The sequence below is a fragment of the Phoenix dactylifera genome, chromosome 12 (genome assembly GCF_051530095.1).
Source record: "Phoenix dactylifera cultivar Ajwa chromosome 12, Ajwa_hap1_PhDact_Kaust_v1.1, whole genome shotgun sequence".
NCBI lineage: Eukaryota > Viridiplantae > Streptophyta > Magnoliopsida > Arecales > Arecaceae > Phoenix > Phoenix dactylifera.
Window position 1 is genome coordinate 1,110,669 of NC_143201.1, and position 19,954 is coordinate 1,130,622.

Consider the following 19,954-nt stretch of genomic DNA (forward strand, 5'->3'; position numbering starts at 1 on the left):
GTGGTAGGGCCCTTAGGGCTATTTCGGTAAGTTCACATAGGCCTGACAAACTTATTTGAATGGATGGCTGACGCGAAGAGATAAGTGCCGTGCGATCACACTCGGCAAAAGTACGAAGATTTCTGTGCTCGAGAAGGGCGCGGACGACCAGATGGGATGGTGCTTTTCATGCGGACGGCGGATTGCTTATTCTCATGTATGATTAGTGTGCGAATCGCAGAGTATATACGGCATAGTTGCGAGGGGTCTGGTTTTCCGACGTTTGGTTGATGACAACCACGTTTGACCGTTGAGTCCTGGGAGAGACCAATTATATAACCAGCAAATGCCACGTACGAGGCAAAGCAGGATGATTATTTGAAATATATCAAGATTACTGAAATCTTGACAAATATTATCAATTTAGAGCTAGCAAGTATATTTTGATATTAAATTTCAAGCCTGACATGCCTCGAAACCGATTATAGTGGGCATGGCAGACCGATTAATAGAAGCCTGCCACAAAGCTATAAACCAACCAATAAAAACCTGCCATTGGTCGACCTCAAAGGCGCGCAGAGAGTCCACGAAGCTATGAACCAACTAATAAAAATCTGCTATTTAGTTTACTTCAAATACGCATGGAGAGTCATTTGAATTTCAAACTCTCTCTTCAATTGACAATATCTCGACCACGATCGTGATGGTTTTCATAACCGTAAGGCAAACGAGCTATCTGCATGGGCAAAAATATACGACGAAATATTCGGACATGATCTTTGGGACACGTGTGATCTATTACCAAAAACGATCAATGTGCATGCCTGATTTTTTCAGTAACATGCGTCGGCTCTAAACCACTCCCAAATGACTCTCCAGGTAAGTGCTCCTAAGCTCTTTTCATTCACTTATGCTGCCACTCTGCTACGCTCATAACACCTTTATTATTCTTTGAAAGTTGAGTTTGATTTAGGCATCGAAGGGTCCTCCATCAGACACTCTCCAGCAAGAAAACTTTATGTGTGGTGTTTCAAGTTGGAGCATGGCACTAGAACCACTATTCGTGCATTCTTTCCGCCTCGAAGATGTACAGCAACCTTTAAATTGACCTCTCGAACATTACAAATCTGTCGACTTCTCTAACGGCCTTATTAGCTCGGTGGCTAGGTCAGACTCGATCTCAGCAAAACGAAGCCAAATAATTAAAATTTATTTAAAAATTTAGAATAGTTAAAGATTATTAGCAAATATATTTACATCACACAAGAAAATATCTCAATATTTATCTATTTATACGGTTACAAATCTAAAATTTTTCATATATTGTACTTAGAGATGTCAATATAGACTGAGATCTTGGCTAAGATAAAACAATCTTATCTATATCGAAAAATGATATGATAAATGACCTTGAAAGAATTAAACTATTTCATCACAAAAATGGTAGAAGAAAATAAAAAGATGTGGGATTGCATTATAGTATAATAATAATAGATGGCAGTTTAGTATGAAATGATCACTACATGTCAAATTATGATTCTTTTCCTCTATCTTAAAGTGCAATTTTTTTCAAAAAATGTTAGAAAAACTAAAAACTCCGCCTGCCCCATTGCTCCCATGGTTACAAGCAATCCTCGGGACAATTCTAAGAGTTCGCATTATAGTGTTTACAAGGGAATGGACAACTATATGAGAAGGCATAACAAAATGTTAGTTATGAGAATTCTTGATTCCCTTCTCCTTAAAGACTTGTCATCTATTCTAGGAAAATTTCAATGCAATAACTCAAAACTCTTCCAGAATACATAGTTTAAGTATCTGTAATATCCGGGCCCAATTTGAGCCCAATACCTTTTTGGGCCCGTACTTGAGCATTGGGTCAGGACACCTAATGGGCCCAACTGGGGCCCATTGTTGGCAGCCATTTGATGGAGGATGATGTGACTAGGGTAGGGCCAGCTGGGAAGCTGTGAAAGACCCAGCTGTTAAGCCTTTCATGAAGAGGAAGCTGGGCGTGACACCTCGCACCCCCCCCCCCCAAACCACTTAAGAACCTACTGGTTCTTCCTTCAAAAATCTCAAGAACCTATGAACCGGCAGAAGAGGTGTTGGAGTGGAGGCACCGGAGCACGGGATACTGCAATCTCCTTCTCCTCTTCCCGCAGAATGGAGTCTCAGAATCGTTAGCCTAGGTGTGGGAGCAGGGATCGTCGCTGGTACTCCCCAGAAGCTAGGTACGCCCCCTACCTTCTCTTCTCCTGATTTATTCAGGACAACAAAGAAACAAAGAAAGAAGGGAGGAAGGGGACTGTTGGCTGGCCGAGGGCCACCGGCGACAGCCACCGGCTTCAGCCGCGATCACCGTCGGCGCGGGCGTCGGCTGCGGGCAGGCCAAGGGCGCGGTCGTGGGCTCAGCCGCAGGCACGGCTGAGGACGTCGCGAGCCCGGCCGCGGCACCGCCAGCTGTGGTCCGGCCCTCCCAAACTCCCCTTCTTCCTTCACTGGAGAAGAATAAAGAGAGGAAGAGAGAGGGTTTGGGAGCGAGAGAGAGAATATGGGAGGTTGGTGAAGGGAGGAAGAAGAAAAAGAAGAGAGGAAGAGGGGACTCATTCTCGTCGTCGTGTGCGGCGGCCGCCGGCTTCGGCCGCGAGCACTGTCGCCACAGGCGCGGCCGAGAGCGCTGCAAGCTCAGCCGGGGACGCCGTCAGTCGTGGCCCGGCTCCCCTTCCGCTCGCCGTCCCCCCTTCCACTCGCCGTCCCCCCCCCCCCCCCCTCTTCGTCGGAGAAGAGAGGAGGAGACCGTCGTCCTCTCTTCGCCGGAGAGTAGAGGAGAAGAGGAAGGGGAGATCGGGATGAAAGAAGAAGGGAGGAGAGGAAGCTTCGGGAAGGAGAAGAAAAGAAAAAGGAGAAGAGAAGAAAAGGAAAGAAAAAGGGAAAGAAAAAAAAATGGGTTTAGCCAAATTTTACTAACCCAAGCCCAATTAGACTGGGCTAAGTCTAAATCTGAGCTCAATCAGATTGGACTAAGTCTGGACGAGCCCAAACTATAAATTGGGTTAAATCCGAGCTAATTTAAGTTAAATTGAAATGGGTCCGAACCCAATTAAGCTGAGTTGGTCTCAGCAGACCTAATTGATTGTGAATCGGCCCAAATGAGCCACATTGACCAAATCAGAGGACCCAATTGGCTAGAAAAAGTTGGACTGAATTATAAACGAGGCCCCATCCTTTAATTAAAAACCTAATCAACCCATGTGGACCCAATCTGGTTTTAAATCGAACCCCAAAGGCTTCAAATTGGATTTGGGCTAGATCCTTGGATGGGATCCAAGCAAGTAAGTTCATAATATGATGAACTAAGAAATTTTATAATAAATAAATGGGGAATAATGTAATCTTTATTATGTTGTTTTAGGTGATTAAGGATTTGTCATCTGGACTTGAGCAATTTGGAAAGCGAATTGAAGTAAGTAATCTGTCTTAATCTTATCGTAGATCTTATATTACGTTTTATAAGATGAACCAGTATTTTTCATACAATTTGAATTGTATACATGATTTGTGAAGAAAGTAAGTAACCTGTTCTAATCCTGTTAGGGATCATGTCATGTTATTAATGTTTCCTAAGCATTTATTTTAAGTATATATGTTTCATGCATGAGATGTTACAATGCATAAGTAACTTGCATGATCTCAGAAGCTATGGCTATGTATGCAACATGATGATGCTGATATTTTAATCATGCATGCAAGTTGGTATAATGAAATACTATCTAGCCAAGAGGCACTATTATAATGGGCTCAAAGATGCTACTGATCGAATGCAACTGAGCTGGCCTTGCTAGTGGTCGAGAATAACTTCGCTGGCCTTGCTAGTGGCCGAGAATGACTAGCTGGCCCCGCCAGTGGCCGAATGGACTTCGCAGTAGCATCCGAGAGAATGGACCACGGCATGCCGGGGGCACGGTTTCATATGCATACTTTATGAAAATGATATTTGAAGCATGATCATGAGGCTCATTTCAGAGCCGGGGTATATGAGGCGGGTGTTTCCAAATCCTGCAGATGCATTTTGGGGAGAAGCAAAATCGGTGAGGGGTGAAGGACGCTTGCGTGAAGCCCCGGAACCGGCCAACATCTGGCAGGGGAGCCCCGTGTTTCCCCCTCATGTAGGCCCGATAGTCACGTGCCCTGCGCAGGCGGGCCGTGACATTTATGAACGTGCCTGGCCAAAGCATACATTGTTTTACAACGGGTTTTTGAATATGTCTTTATGAAATGTTGTATTTTGCTATAACCGCTATCTCCTTTAAATGATGCTAATCGCATGAATTCTTATGTTTTATGAAAATTCTGTTTGACTGAAAATACTGCTTTGTTTTCCAAGCATACATATTTTGCCATGATAAATTGTGAGATAATACGCATGTCAGCTTCTCAAACCCTGCATAAACATGGTTACCATTATGTTCGATCCGGTAAGATTATGTATGATTACTTACTGAGCCGTGTAGCTCATATCCGTTCATTTACTTTTTCTTTCAGATCCTCATCACTGATAGCTGCCAGAGACACGTTAATTTGGTTTCAGGGCTTCTTTCTTTTGGGGTAAAGCAAGTATACTTTTGTGTACAAAAACTACATAGAAGCTCTGTATTTGGGTACTGACCAGCATGTTGTACTAAGAATGCTTTCATATGAAAAGATTTGGTTGGTTTAACTACCCTGTTACCCATGTATGAGGTTGCGTGCTATTGTGCGCGGTAGTCGGCAATAGCAGGGCCGTGTCACGGATCCGGGTCCGGGGCGTGACAGTATCCACTTTAAAAAGTAAGGGAACCCTCCAAGTAGATAGAGGTATTCTTTACAATAATCCTAACCTGGCTTTTCTTTTTATTAGAATGACTAAGAAGGTGACAAGATCAATGGCGTATATCAATCGACACTCTCATTCACATGCAACCTAGACCATGCAGGTGGAAAAATAACTAACAAACAAGAATCACGATATCAAATAAAGGGCAAATAGGAGCTTTGATACCATGTCAGCTAATCAATCGATCCCCAAAATCTTGAGTTGATAAGAAAAGGATCAACAATATATATCTGGCTTAACTTTCTTCACCTTAGTTATGATAATAATTCTCAAAGGAAATTGTTGCTAGATATCACCCATTGCATCACCCTTTAATTCAATGATCGATGGAAGATGGCGATCACACCAATTTGCAGTTGCCATTGTTAGATCGGTAAATTTAGGGTGAACTATAGATGATCGTTAGCAATATTGATTTCTGAAAACCAGATCCAATGTTTACCAACCAAATCAAGCATTAAACTTTTGCAAATAATAGATGCAAATTAAGAATTTCCTTCAAAAAAAATTTATTAGCAAGTGTTCTTGTGCGGGCATCAAGGTGGTCGTGGTCGGTCTTGCATTTAAGCCATTTTAATTAGTACGCTGAGATCCCAAACACCATAAACATGCTCGGAAGATGAACTAATAAATAATGCAAGTTGTGGATGCCAAATGGAGCATACCATCCATGCACTAATTTGTTCTAAAACCTATGAATTGGTTGGTCCAATGTAGCATGGCTGCATGAAATCCACTCCTGGGTTCTCAAAAGGCAAAAAGACAATGATTAGATGTAAATTAAACCTACCATAATGCTGGTATTGCTCTCATTAAGAAATCAATTGAGACAACAGACTTCTAGTATACTCCCAAATTCTAACTGAAAAAATTTCCAAACATTACCTTCAACACTGACCAAAATTAGAGCTAATCTATGATCACTAAAAAATAATAACTAAAAAAAAAAGTTAAAGAAGAAAACAGCCACAACATACTTTCGTCAGCACCGGTATCATAATTACAATCCTGACCACCACACGAAACCAACCACCGAAAAACCCCACCAAATTACGTTCCCTCCCCGCAACGCTTGACCAACGCCTCGTACCCGTTGGCCGAGCTAACGGCGAACTCCGTCAGCGAGCTAATGGCGACGGACATCCCGGCGCACAGCACCCTACCGGCGATCTCCGCCACCTTCTCCGGCGTCATCCAGGGGCCTCCCTCCCCCTCCTCCTCCTCCTTCCCCTCCCCGCTCCGCCGCTGCGCCCCACTTACCGATCTCATCCCTGCCGCGAAGAAATCCAGGCGGTCCACCACCTGCGCCTCGCTTAGCGACTCCAGCAACCGCGACCACTGCACGCACACCCCGAAGGCCGGCGGCGCCCCCACGCCCCCCGACGACGATCGCCGCGGGGAGAGCGGCGACCGGCACTCCCCGCTGCCGCTCCCGTCGCACCGCAGGACCCAGCCGGCCAGGGCGCGGGCGTACGCCCGCTGGGCCGCGATCCAGGCCTCCAGGCAGGACCGCCAGTTCTGGAGCTCCGCCTCGAGCGCGGCGGCGGAACGGGCCGCTCTCGCTGCCTCCGAGGGCTTGGCGGCGGCGGAAGAGGAGGAGGATACCATGATGAGCTTGGCCTCGTCTATCAAGCGCTTCTGGATCCGATGGCACTCCGCCATCGTTCCCCACATCCTCGCCAACCTGCGCCATGAAAGAATACTAAAAAATATCAAAGGAGTCATGCTAACTTGCACTTGCATGAAAAGGCACTAGAATACGCCGGGATGGTCGATTGGAGCCCACCAATCTGGACCATCCAATGGGGGATCCACAAATTGGACGGATATTATTTGCCGTACTTCTAAGACGGCTATAAGGTACAGGGCCTACCATATCTCCTGCCACTTTATACTCCCAAGACTCCAAGTCTATACAACAAGCATGTAGATGGATATAGATGAAACAAATGATTAGCCATTCCGTATTTGATATTTTATTGAGTACTTAGTTATAATTTATTATTAGCAGAATATGGACTTCATGCATGTATTAAAGAATAGTCAATATACTATTATTCTGCAGCCTGCTTTCTAAAAGCATGTATTAAAGTAATGGAATGGGTTCTGATTTTCTTGGCTATACTCATCTTAGTGTAAGGTGGTAGTGTACCGAAAAAAAAAAAAGAAGTAAAAGTAATGGAATGGAGTACAAAACAAAGGGGGGAAAAGAAATGGAATTCATCATTTCATGATTGCTGTTATCTAGAAATCTGCATACAGATCAGTTTTTGAATTAAAAGAACTTTTGAAGAATCCACTAGATGTAAAATATTACTCGTTCTTATGTTGTCTGTTGCACCAGTTGGTCCTCCCACCAGAGTTGTAGCATAGATGAGTAACTCCTTTTTGATGTCACTTGATGTTTTGAGAAGGTTGGAAGTTCAATTTGATTAGAGGACGAATCAGGTTTTGGTAGCTGGTCACTGTCGATGGTCGAAGATGATATTAGTATGAAACAACATTGGTATGCAAAATAAAGTGATATTATACTCATTTCTTGGTGGTTGGTTGGAATTATCTGCTTAACTTTCTTTTGTGCTTTCTTTGCAACATAGCATGTTTGGCCCAGGTCTTGTAGCATCCTTTCCATTTTTTTTGGCTAAGGAAATTTAGAGTTGTGAAATTATAATATATGGATCAACCTTAGTTTGTTCCCAAGGGTGGCTCTCAAATGCAACACTCTCAAAGCAATCTTCCAATTTAGTCATTCCATAGATTGCATTGTTTCAACTCTCCAGCACTTGTGTAGAGAGAATCATTGTTTTCGAGTACCTCATGTGTCAAAAGCTGTTCAATATTTCATCTGTGTCCAATCATTGCCTACCACATTTTTTTTCTTCTAATCATTGATTGTTGCTTCAAGATCCCATTCCATGGATTTTTTTCTGTCACCAGAAAAGAAACATTTCTTGAACATATTTAAGCATGTATTATCCAAAAGAAAAAAGAAATCTTAACTTGCTTTGTGCATAAAAATGCACAACCTGACTTTCCAAATCAAAATGATCCTGATTCTGTTAACTTAGTCAAACTTCTCATAGGACATGCTCTGCTAGCCTTACACACTACCTATTTTTCCAACAGGCAAATGGAGCTCTGGGCATCCATTCTCAGCAGCTTGGCTCATTTAACCTGCACTATTTCATACAATGAAGGCCTCTACATTTGTAATTAACTGTGAGGGCCACCTAAATTTCATGGCATCACTAGAACAAGCATTCTAACATCAGTTTTTGTTTCATATATTTAGATATTCAAGATACTGCCAGTCTCTTGCATTATGGAGTCTCAGATTTTTCCTCTTCCATATTTAAAGTCATTTTTGTAGTCAATCTTAATTGAAGTACCTTGCTCTCCTATAAATATCTGACCGAAATATTTTGGGCCTAGATCATGTGTTCTGTAGACAGCTTATCATGACGATACCCTGCCAACTAGTATATAAAGCAGCTTTTTTTTTACCTACAAGTGTAATTCACTAAGTTTTCTCTAATGTCCATAACTTTGTCCTTCCTAGTTTTATCATCATTCACTTCCACATGCTCAGAGCTGCTGTGTGCAGCTTAGGTCCATCTTAGAATATCTTTCTTTATAACAACTAAATGTCTCACCTCTTGTAGCTTTGATGGTTAAACATCTTGAGATACAGTCAACTCAACTCAACTCAACCATTCTCTTCTATAGGATATAACTTGAAGGCATGCCTCACAAATTATTTGCAAATTCAAAAATTTAATCAACTCATTCTTTTACTGGCATTACATACATCCTCTCCAGTCACATTCGATATTCTTATGTTCTTCCGTTCGTATGTTCAGGATTTCATTTGATAAATGAGTCAGTTAAACCAACCCTCATCCTCCTACGACTTGCAATACTCCCATTAGTTTCGAAGAGGCCATAACACCTTTCTATGTGGTTTCTTTTCTAAAGCAGCCTATTGACTGTTATCCAAGTCTATCAAAAAATTCCCCTATCTTTCTTTTAAAATTTTATTCTAATTCTATCTAAAAGTCTCCTTATTTTTCCTTTAAAAAATTTTTTTCCTGGCAAAGCCTTTTAATTTTATTGGTCATTCTCATTCATGTTATCCTTGATTTCAGTGCATGTAGGGAATGTAAGACAAGTCGGTCCATAATTCCCCCATCTAGATAACATTTTAAAGATCTTTCTAATCTTCTTTTAAGCTTTACTGCTGGATCCTCGTAAACCTCAAAGTTGATATTATTTATTGCTATTCTTTCCTGAATATTTTGTTTTATCATTTTAGATCTCGATCCAAAAAAGTTCTTGAATGAAAACTGCTTATCTTTATACTGCTATGACCTCTTGCTACTTTTCTAATGCAGAATATCTTTAACCCCAAATAATTTTTGAGAGTGTTTTTGAACTCTGCTTTGCTCCTTTGATTGTTACGTTTAAAGAGTGCCGCATTTGCAATAAGTAAATAGGTTTGGATCAGAATCAAGATGGTCATAGAAGAAAAGGAGGAGCATGCAAGATAACATGAATTTCAAATGGCTTGTGTCAAAATAAGGAGGTAATTTTTTTTCAGGAATGAGTGGTGAGAAGGATTCAACAATTCAAACCTTTGTGGCAATGGTCATCTTACTGTAGCATATATTTTATATAACATATGGCTGTAAATGCATGTGGCAGGAAAGGGAAGCGCTCCGTAAATCAGAAAATAAGCTACTCTGTGACTCCATGGATACCGTGAACTTTTCTTAAAAGAATAGAAGCCAAAGACTCATGGAAGTGAATATATTCTACTTAAAATCTAAAGCATGATTACTAGAAAGCATGAAAGACTAGTTCCCCTAATATCTCAAGTGCATGTTTAAAAGAATAAATCATATAATAAGGTTTCTAACAACCTTAACAGACTTATTTAAGTTGGTATGCCGTGATACTTAAGATGTAATAAAGATAACCTTAGTACTAAGCGCAAACTCAAAGACAAATGAATAATCCTTGTACTCTATGACATGATAATCATGGTCACCTTGTTATTTTTTTTTTCTTATTTTGCTGAATAGGATTGTAATCACTGATGCCTAATTGTGAATTTATGTAGAGCGTACTGATTTGTTGTCTACATGCATAGCATCATTCTTTTCAGCATGATATTGGATCATCATATCAGACTTCGGTGATATGCTCTACATAAGCTTAAGATAAGTTTATGCTCAGTAAAAACTGTAGTCCAAGTAATACTTGATTGTTTTAAGTTAAATGGCAAATGCTATCTTGTTTACCATTTAATTTTCAGTCTAAACAGCATGAGTTATAGGTTGTGTGGTTTAATTGATTGTACGAGTTTTGCCAAACTACGCACTCAACAGATGAAAATATAGAAACGTACCCTCGTATCAACTCCATAAGCTGTGGGTGCAACTCCTCATCTCTTAAAGTTTCAATTCTTTTTGACACCGACTCGACTGAATGTATAGAAACCTCTAACCGGGTGTGAAGATCTCTTATCGCTGCTCTTGTCTTATAAACAGAAGAAGGCTCCTCTCCATTCACATCCTGGTTCCTTAGTTGCAGGTATTTCTTCTCATATGCTATTCTCGTACGCTCACCAGCCTGCCAATAGGAGGACATGAACCTTAATATGCCATACAAATTTGACAAATGTACTTGACTCTTTGTTTTTTACCTCAGTTTTGTTCATGAAAAATACAATTACCTTCACTTCCTCATATAATTTCTTTTCCCATGCGTATAACCTATCCAATGTTGACTGGTGGCTTCCAGATGTCGTACAAGATTCCTCTGAGTGATCACTGCTGCTGTCATACCCATCATCTCTTGAGCTGGAAGAACCATGAAAGAACCTGGAAGATGATGAATGCGATGATGCAGAAGAAAACAAGGCAACTGGTTTCAATGTTCTAACTGCATCACAAACCCAAAACACATCACTTGTTTTTAGAGCCAAAAAATATATGGGAATGCATGAAATAATTTTGAAGAGACTTTGTGATCTCGTTAATATCACTAACAAAAGGTAAAGATTGATGTTAATGGCTCGTTGAGTGTACCAGCAAGTTTGCTTGAACTTGAACAGTATTGAGCTCTGCTTGCTTCCAGCAACACCGAAACCTTGTGAGCAGATTCACAAATCCTCATAAACTGCTTCTCCATGTCTTTCATGATCTCTGACATGCTCGTTGGCCTTCGATTTAGATATACTGTAAAACCAGGGGTGTCTTGTTGTGCAGCTGCTCTATTTCCCACCACATCCTTCTCCCTAGTCTCCTCAAGTTCTACAGCTTTGCGCGTTTCTGATACTCCAACATGATTGACACCCTTAGACGGTGGCTCCTTCACTTCATGAACTGTATCAGATACGATTTTGCCTTCAGGAAGACCATCACTTTTAGGAGTCACTCCAGGAGGGTTTGAGTCAACTTTATATTTCTCATCCTTTATTTCTGCCTCCATAAACTCCTTTTCTCCTTCATCCTCTTCCTCTTCCAGCTCTTCTTCTTCCAATTCTGGAATGCCTTCTTCCTCTCTTACCTGCCTTAGCCCTGCATTTTCATCGTCGCTTGTTATCCTGTCAAAACTGCTCATGTAGGGATATCCATATGTATCCAGTGATGAGAAAGGGTTCCAAAAGAAGTCCCACTGTGAATTTTGAGGTGATGGTGGTGGGTAGCTTGGTGTATCATAAGAGGAAAAGAATGAGGAGTTCACTGGTGAAGTCTGCGTAGTGAAAAACCCATCAACTCCATAGTTGCCTGCAGTGTAATAAGAACCAACTCTCACAGTTTCTGGTGACTGTGGCCACTCCTCGACCGAGACTGATGGATTCCCACCTGATCTCAAGTATTTCGCCACATGAACGGCGCTCTTCTCTGACTGGTTTGGTGTCAGTGAAGAGGACTTCAATGAAATGCCTATGATTTCTGGGCTCGATCTTTTCACAGGGGTGAAAGGAGTTGTGTATGGATCGGGGAAGAAGTCATGATATTCATCTCCATCAACATAATTACGAAGAGCCCGCGAGACTCTTTTCAGTGACTGGATGTAAGCAATGTGCCCAGAAGCAAAGCGGATTCGCTGCTCGACGGCCTGTTTGATCAAATTCCTTCTATCCTTGCAGATCTGGACAGCTTCTTCATCTTCCAATCTTGAAGCAGAACACCCCATCTCTCCAAAATACTCTATGAATTCTTCAGGCTTGAATCGAAACCAGAATTACATGTGAAAAGATGCTGATATCCCACCAAATTCATGGGATTATTTGATACTGTTTCAGACATATCATGGATCAGAGAAAATTGCACACAGCTACTGCAGCAAGAATGGCTATGAAAGTTGCCCCATAGCATTTATCATCATTGCTTAGGAAGTGACAACACAAACTTCAGTGGAAACAATACCTTATGGTTTTTTGCTCAATTCAAAAGTTATTCACAGTAGACTTCAGATGGAAACTTTTTCTGAAGAATTGATCGCATCTCCTTTGGGTCCTTTTCTGCAGCTTTCTCAAAATAACACTTTTCTGAACCCCAAACCACCACAAATAGCTGCCCTTGTGGAGACTGAAAATTGCCAAGCAAACAGAAGGGTAAGTCTGTGGGCTTTCAAACATGAGCAATAACAAATCAATATGACAATAGTTCCTTGAAAGATGGATTTAACTGCATAATTGGATGCTGAAATAATTGAAGAGATGAAAAGTGGGAGCTACATGAGCGTTATCATAAAACAGGAAGATGATGAACAAAATACAAGTGAGAAACCAAAAAAGAGAGAGAAAATAAATGTGATACGCAGATTATGTGCGACAAGTAAAGCTTGGATAAGATGGAATTTAAGTAAATATAGAAGTTCTTATACAAGATGTAATGATCATACCTCAAAAGTGGAAGACAATAATGATCAATTACAGAGATGCTTTACCAAATCATCCAAAAAAAATTTGGCTAATTCTTGGAGAGAAGAATTTCTCAAGGGAAAGAACAAAAAAAAGAAGCCCCTGATGTGTGAGGACATAGAAAACACATTATGAAGAACAACTCATGATGCGGTAAGAAAAGACTAAATCTTTACAGAAGTAGACAAAGCTAGCAGACATATGAAGTTGGCATATATTAATACCTCTCGAAATAGAAACCAAAAAGAGATGGCTAGCACAGGGAAGAAGAAAAGCAAACCCCCCCCCAGGTTATGGAATACCAAGAGAAGATAGAAATCAAAAGAAAAAAAATGTTCATAGAGACATTATTTCGTAAAGGCACTGGCATTCAATTCTATCAAGAACCCTCTTTTTTTCGAAAAGAAAAGATATTTTTAAACCCATGAGAATCAGAAACCAACCTGCTGCTGAAGTCCTGTGCATAATACGAAGAAAAGTTAAAGGAGATAGAATCTCATTATTGAAGAAAGACAAAAAAAGGACAAAACTTTAAAAACCATATGCTCCCAGCATTGGAATGCTGAAATCTACAGTTCATGATGCAAAGTAAGGGTATAAAAAATGGAAAAGGTCCCCAAGAGATGAACAGTTAAAACCCTATTTGATGGAACTGGTTTTTGACAGCCACCGAGCTGTTCCCATCTCTAGAAAATGTAAAAGATGAAGGAATTCAAAAGCACAAAAAGCTAACCAAGGTTTTTCCTTTTTTTTCTTATGAAGGCATTGCTGCTCTCAAACTTTGAAACCGGAAATTCTGATAATATCAACAACAAAAAAAAACAGTGAGACTGACCTGGATTCATTCAAACGCCAAGAAACGCCAAGAAGAACGCTCGATCAAAAAGAGAGAAAACTGTGAGAGAGAGAGAGAGAGAGAGAGAGAGAGAGAGAGAGAGAGAGAGAGCAACGGTCAAATGAGTTCAAAGAAGGATTCCAGCGAAAAAGAGGACGACATAAAGAGAGGGGGTGAGAGGAGAGGCGGAAGCGGAGAGTATGACACTTGCTAGAGACTCTGCCCCCGAACGTGAATAAAATTACAAAAGCAGCCCGATTCACGTCTTTCCATGTGAGGCCTTATAATCCAATCCACTCTATTTAGATTCTCTCATCAGACGGTTGCAATCATTCTTCTTTTCGCACGCTATGATCTCGTCCGTCCAGTATGCGCAGCCCTGAATCACAACACTGTTTCTGTGTATAAGACTAAGAGGGGACGCATCGAGGCGCTCGATGCCTATTTTAGGAAGGAAAAAGTCCAAAGTCACCTTGGTGTACGTTGCTGTCCAACTAACTTTTTCTGGTCGTCCAGAAATGCCGCTTGGCTCTTCCTTAGGACTTGGGTAAATTAGTAATTTTGTCAGCAGGGAATTTAACGGTAAAAAAAAGGGAGTTTAATTGTGCGGAGATCTTCGAGATATTTTGAAATATTTGTGTTGTGGGCTTAGAAAGGAGTTTTGTATAAGTTAACAAAATAGTATTAGTATTTTTTTTGTTAAAACCTCAAGGTTTGGGGAAATTGGGAATTTTCTAAAGGGTAAAGTGAAATATAGGTGGGCTGGAAAAGCAAAAGAGATAAAGATTCTTTTGGTCCATCTAAAATGAAAAGTTTCATTTTGATGCCTTAGTTTTGAAGAAATTATATCGTGCATGGTGTGCACCATATAGCTATGCATGTTGCCAACTCGCAACCATTTGTTTCTATGAGCTCTATTTATAAAGCACTCGTTTCGGTGCACTGCTATAGAAATAAATTATTATAATTTGCTATATGGTGCATGCTGTGTAGGATATAATAATAATTGCTTATCCAGACATTTGCTAAACCATCTATGTGCAAGCCTGGCGTAGAAAAAATAATAATATATAGCGACTAAACCATCTCCCTGGCTGGGCGAAGAATTTTTCTTCTTTTTTTTAAATGACAGGTAGATGTTGCTCTAAGCTAACTTCAATGTTAAGGGCCCATGCAAATCAAAATAGTTGAGCGTGATCTAAATTACGAGTCATAACACTGTACAAGCTGCCCGCACGGTTGATGAGCTCCCGAATGATGGATGTCAATTACACTAATTTTATATATGAGCGGTTGTTCTAACTGTTTGCTTAATGGCCCATTTAAACCCAATTGAATAAGATAGGCATGGACCCTTCCTTCAGGTAGTTTTATGTGCTAAAAACTTCAAAAAGACATGAAGAAGGTTTACCATAAGCCATTTTCTACATAAAGATGGCTAGGCTTCTAGAACGTAGAGGTGGCAATTGGATCGGCTACAGGTCGGATTGGATGCAGATTGGATCAAAAATTCATCAACCCAAATTCGACTTGTTTAGTAAATAGGTCAAAAGTTCAAATCTAAATTCAATCTGTTTATTAAATAGGTAACTTAACCGACCCACATAATCTATTTATTAAATAAATCAAGTCAGGTAAACAAGTTGAACGGACTAGAAAAGTTTTTAACAAATTAAATGGATTAAGCGGATCGGATTAAAGAGGTTAAACAGATTGGTTTATAATCCTATCTAATTATTAAACGAGTCAAAACATGTTAAACATGTCAAAAGTTTATATCCAAACCAACCTATTTAAGAAACAGATTTGGACTGGCTGACTATTTATTACTCAAATCTATTTATGCCAAATCCAAATTTGCTTAAAACAGGCCGTTCATAAGCCGGATCGGTGGATCAAGCCACAAATTGCCGCACCGCCCTTACGAAAAAGCTGAAGTAATAAGCAAGAGATAAATTAGTAAATTATCTCGCCGCTTCTAGTCACTTCCCAGTTTGCAGGTTCTAAAAGAAGCCAACGGCGGTCAATAGGAGCCCTGTGGATTGAGATAAATATACAGTGATACCGGCGATCAGATCAATCTCAAAATGCGGAAAGGAGCTTTAGTTTTAGCCTTTTGACCATCCCAAGGTTGGCGAGCTGATTAGGATGCTGACGCGTGCATTCTTTTTCATGCAGTTGCAGGAAGGAATCCTTTCCCCTGATTTATTAATAGAGAATGCAAAAGATATGACAAGGAACAAGGCGATAAGAGTCTGAATTGCCTTCCATCTTAAGGAGAGGCACCATCTTCTTTGATAAAGCAAGGTGTTCTACTTTCTTTTCAGTGCAAAGATGAGACCATAACTCAAAGTTTTGACAATGCCTCCAGTAGTGCAAGATTGATTGACAGCAACTTCCATAAGAAACACTCTTTGAGTTCCTTTAATTTCGATCCACACTCGCCAACAAGAGCTGGTGCAAGTTCAAGGAAGATGCGAGGAGGTCCATAACAATTTCAAGGAAGATGGCCAACCTCCCCAACTCAAGCACTCGTTGATAGCTAACCATACTCCTTTGACAGATGGGCAATGCATGGAGATATAGGTGGGAAGTCATTTCGTGGGAGTCCCACCCAAAGATTTGCAGGCCATCATTTTCTAGTTAAGATTTCACAAGTATGGAACCTATTTTTTTAATGAAGGCTGCATGAAAACATTCACTCTCCGGTGCACGGTTGCCTTCCATAATGCCTTATTGTAGGGAACGATCGAGAGTCCTCCATTATTTCGGAAAGAATAGAAGTTGACGGAGAAACCCCGGCCCATGTAGACATGTAAACGTGAAGGTGGCGGACCTCCCACCTGACGACAAATATTATTCTCGAAAGCTCATATTTTTGCTTTACCTTATCACTGTGGTAAAGAGCCTAGAGTAAGTATAAGCATCTAGTTAATTTCCACTAATCCTATAGTTTAACATTCAGCATATAACCAAATCTAGCTCCGCAAAACAAATCCAAGTTCATAACATTCTTGACGAAGAGAGAGATAAAGCCACCTAGCCTTTATTAGAAAAGAAAATTTTACATAAACTATTTATAAAAAATTTGTAAGAAAGAAAAACATAAAAAAGTAATAATTTTTTTTACAAAAAATAGTAGTTTGTAATTATTTCAACAAGCTGATCAATCCGCTGAGTCATTTGAAGGATCTAAGTCCATAACACTCGCAGCTTGTATGCACCACTCTTCTATATATTTACCAAGACAAATAACAGAATAGAATATATCTGATATAACTATACTATTTGTTATGCCAATTAGAATATGTTCGTTGTATATACCATTTGCTTGGTCAAATATTAATGAATAATTGGAAGCACAGATAAGAAAATTATCATGAAAGTTTGCTTCATCATGGAGATATGCCTGAAAAATAACCAATGCTCTCTCTGACAGCATGCATGGTCTTTCTTTCCCTCTCCAAGTTAATTTCCATACATATCATGCATGGTCTCCAATGCATCATATGTCAAGATGGCAAATGCTTTATCTGATCATCCATCAAAACGATGCTAAAACCCAAACTCCCGAAAGCCAAACCACCTCCCCTCCTCCTCCTTCTTCCTCCAAGAGCCCAAGAAGAACGAACTCACCATCACCACCGCGTCCTGAGCCTCTTGAAACAATGCGATTCCCTGCATTCCTTCAAGCAGATCCACTCCCACATGCTCACCTCCTCGATCCAGAAGCCGAACCACCTCCTCTCCAAGCTCGTGGTGGACCTCAAAGACCTCCCCTACTCCACTCTCCTCTTCTCCCAAATCCCCCACCCCAACGACTTCTCCTTCAATCTCATGATCCGCGGCCTCGCCACTTGTTGGAACGACCACTCTCTCGCCCTCCATTACTACCTCCTCATGCTCAAATCCGGCGCCAAGCCCAACCACTACACCTACCCCTTCGTCCTCCTCGCCTCCGCGAACCTCCAATCCTCGTACCACGGGCGAACCGCCCACGCGTCCGTCTTCAAGGCCGGGCTCGACGCGAATGACCACGTCCAGCATTCCCTGATCACCATGTATTCGAGGTGCGGCGCGGTGGGCGCCGCACGTAAGGTGTTCGATGAAATCTTCCACAGGGATATGATCTCCTGGAATTCGATGATTTCGGGGTACGCTAGGATGGGATTTGCAAGGGAGGCCGTCGGGTTATTCCGGACGATGAGGGCGGAGGGGTTCGACCCGGATGAGGTGACTCTGGCGAGCGTCCTGGCGGCATGCGGAGACCTCGGCGACCTGAGCTTCGGAGCGTGCTTGGAGGGCTTGGTGGAGGGGAAGAAATTGGAGCTAAACTCCTTTGTCGGGTCTGCATTGATTGATATGTACGGCAAGTGTGGGGATCTCGAGTCTGCAAGGAGGGTTTTTGATGGTATGGCGAAGAAGGATTTGGTCGTGTGGAATGCAATGATCACAGGGCGAGTATATATAAACTTTCACTTCCTTTTATGCTCCTTCATACTGAATCATTAGATATCTTTGTTTGAGCAGGTACGCACAGAATGGGATGTCCCATGAAGCCATTGCATTATTCCACGCCATGAGAGAGGCAAGGACAGAGCCGGACAGGATCACGATGGTTGGGGTGCTCTCGGCATGCGCAGCGATTGGGGCCCTTGAGCTGGGCTCATGGCTGGATGCATACGCTTCGCGAGAAGGAATTCACCGCAATGTATACGTCGGCACGGCCCTTATCGACATGTATGCCAAGTGCGGAGATCTGGACCGAGCAGTCCGGATCTTCGATACGATGCCGCGGAGAAACATAGTCTCATGGAATGCCATGATCTCCGCCCTTGCCTTCCACGGACGAGGCCGAGAAGCCATTTCGCTCTTCGAACGTATGAGGAATGAGGAAGGAGCAATCCAGCCAAATGAGATCACTTTTGTTGGGATTCTATCTGCGTGCGTGCATGGGGGGCTCGTTGATGAAGGCCGTCGGTGGTTTAATTGCATGGGATCGGTGTTCGGACTTGCTCCAAAGATCGAGCATTATTCTTGCATGGCGGACCTTTTAGCGCGTGCTGGGCTCCTGGAAGAAGCATGGGAGTTCGTTGAGAAGATGCCGGAGAAGCCTGATGCGGTTGTGCTTGGGGCTCTGCTTGCTGCTTGTAGGAATTGTAGGAATGTGGGAGTTGGAGAGAGGGTTATAAACAAGATTCTGGAGTTGGATCCTTCTAACTCTGGGAATTATGTGATTTCTTCTAAAATTTATGCGGGCTCGAAGAGGTGGGATGATTCAGCGAGGATGAGAGGGTTGATGAGGGAGAGGGGCATAAGCAAAACCCCTGGTTGTAGCTGGATTGAGGTTGATGGCCGAGTCCATGAATTCCATGCTGGTGATGGATTGCACTTAAAAGCTGCGGAGATTTGTCAAATGATCGAAATACTGGTTGAGGAGATGAAGATGGAAGGATACAGCCCAAACGCTGACCTGTTGTGAGGAATCAGTATGGGATTGATCAAAAGAAGGTACTTCATTGGTAATGAGTATGGCCATCTAATGCTTTGATTTAGATTTGTACTGTTCCATGGATAGCAGTTTGATCGGTTGATTGGTTATTTCGATTTGCTTATATTCCTTCATGTTTGCAGGCGGCCAGAAGAGACCTCTTGGTTTTGGAGAAAGAGGTGTCCTCATATACGGGTCCTCTCAGGAAATTTTTTGAGCATTCTAACAGGCAGAAGCAGCCGCCTTCGGTGCAATCACAAGGAGCCTTACAGAGACTAGGAACAATTTCACAAATATATATCATCAGCATCTAAAGCTCCTACCACGATGATCGGCATCGATGATATGAGGTGTCGCACAAATGAATGGATGCTAGAAGACAGCTATCACCTCTCCACTCCAGCTCCATTTCTAGATGAACGATGAGATCCATCATCTCAAATATCCTGAGCAAACGCTGCAATACTGCTGCATGCATTGTGTAGGGGGTCTGGCATCAGCAGAATTCTCATAAAAATAAAAATCTCCTAAAAGCACACTGGAGATAAAGTGTCAAGGAATAACAACATTCCCAATGAACTCATCAATCTGTCCAGCGTTCACGATGAAGATCTAAGAAGCACAATTTAACATGTAATGCTAAAAAATGATAAAACACTGTTAAAAATGTGTTCTATGCATTTGATATACAGGGATGTGTGTTATGGAGAGAGAGAGAGAGAGAGCAAGAGATTGCTGTCATGTTGCTCTACTTCTCTTCCATTGATAAAGTGTAAATGTTTCATCATCTGGGCTTCCTTGCATGTGCAAAATATATGCTTACAGAAGAAACGTGAATTG

At 41.6% G+C, this 19,954-nt stretch overlaps 2 protein-coding genes across 6 annotated transcripts; one reads left to right on the plus strand and one right to left on the minus strand.

The window, feature by feature from the left end:
• Positions 1–5,624: 5,624 nt before the first annotated feature.
• LOC103713113 (nitrate regulatory gene2 protein) lies at positions 5,625–13,781 on the minus strand. Of its 4 annotated transcripts, XM_089926643.1 has the most exons (7): positions 13,013–13,223; positions 12,770–12,890; positions 12,292–12,453; positions 10,945–12,158; positions 10,590–10,798; positions 10,263–10,486; positions 5,625–6,539 (listed from the first exon to the last, which is right to left on the minus strand). In XM_089926643.1, exons 4-7 carry the CDS (start codon positions 12,056–12,058, stop codon positions 5,906–5,908), a joined length of 2,181 nt encoding a protein of 726 aa, XP_089782769.1. In that variant the 5' UTR covers positions 12,059–12,158; positions 12,292–12,453; positions 12,770–12,890; positions 13,013–13,223; the 3' UTR covers positions 5,625–5,905. The 4 variants fall into 4 exon arrangements, with proteins under 4 accessions (XP_089782769.1, XP_008798140.4, XP_089782771.1 ...); XM_008799918.6 differs by lacking the exons at positions 12,770–12,890; positions 13,013–13,223 and adding an exon at positions 13,624–13,781; XM_089926645.1 differs by lacking the exons at positions 12,770–12,890; positions 13,013–13,223 and adding an exon at positions 13,232–13,471.
• Positions 13,782–17,009: 3,228 nt separating this feature from the next.
• Positions 17,010–19,901, plus strand: LOC103713111 (Pentatricopeptide repeat (PPR-like) superfamily protein). 2 transcript variants are annotated; one of them, XM_088708231.2, is made up of 3 exons: positions 17,010–18,080; positions 18,154–19,145; positions 19,258–19,901. In XM_088708231.2, the coding sequence occupies exons 1-2, from the start codon at positions 17,176–17,178 to the stop codon at positions 19,103–19,105; spliced, it is 1,857 nt and encodes a 618-aa protein (XP_088564357.1). In that variant the 5' UTR covers positions 17,010–17,175; the 3' UTR covers positions 19,106–19,145; positions 19,258–19,901. The 2 variants fall into 2 exon arrangements, with proteins under 2 accessions (XP_088564357.1, XP_008798138.4); XM_008799916.6 differs by having other exon boundaries at positions 18,154–19,134.
• The last annotated feature ends 53 nt before the right edge of the window (positions 19,902–19,954 follow it).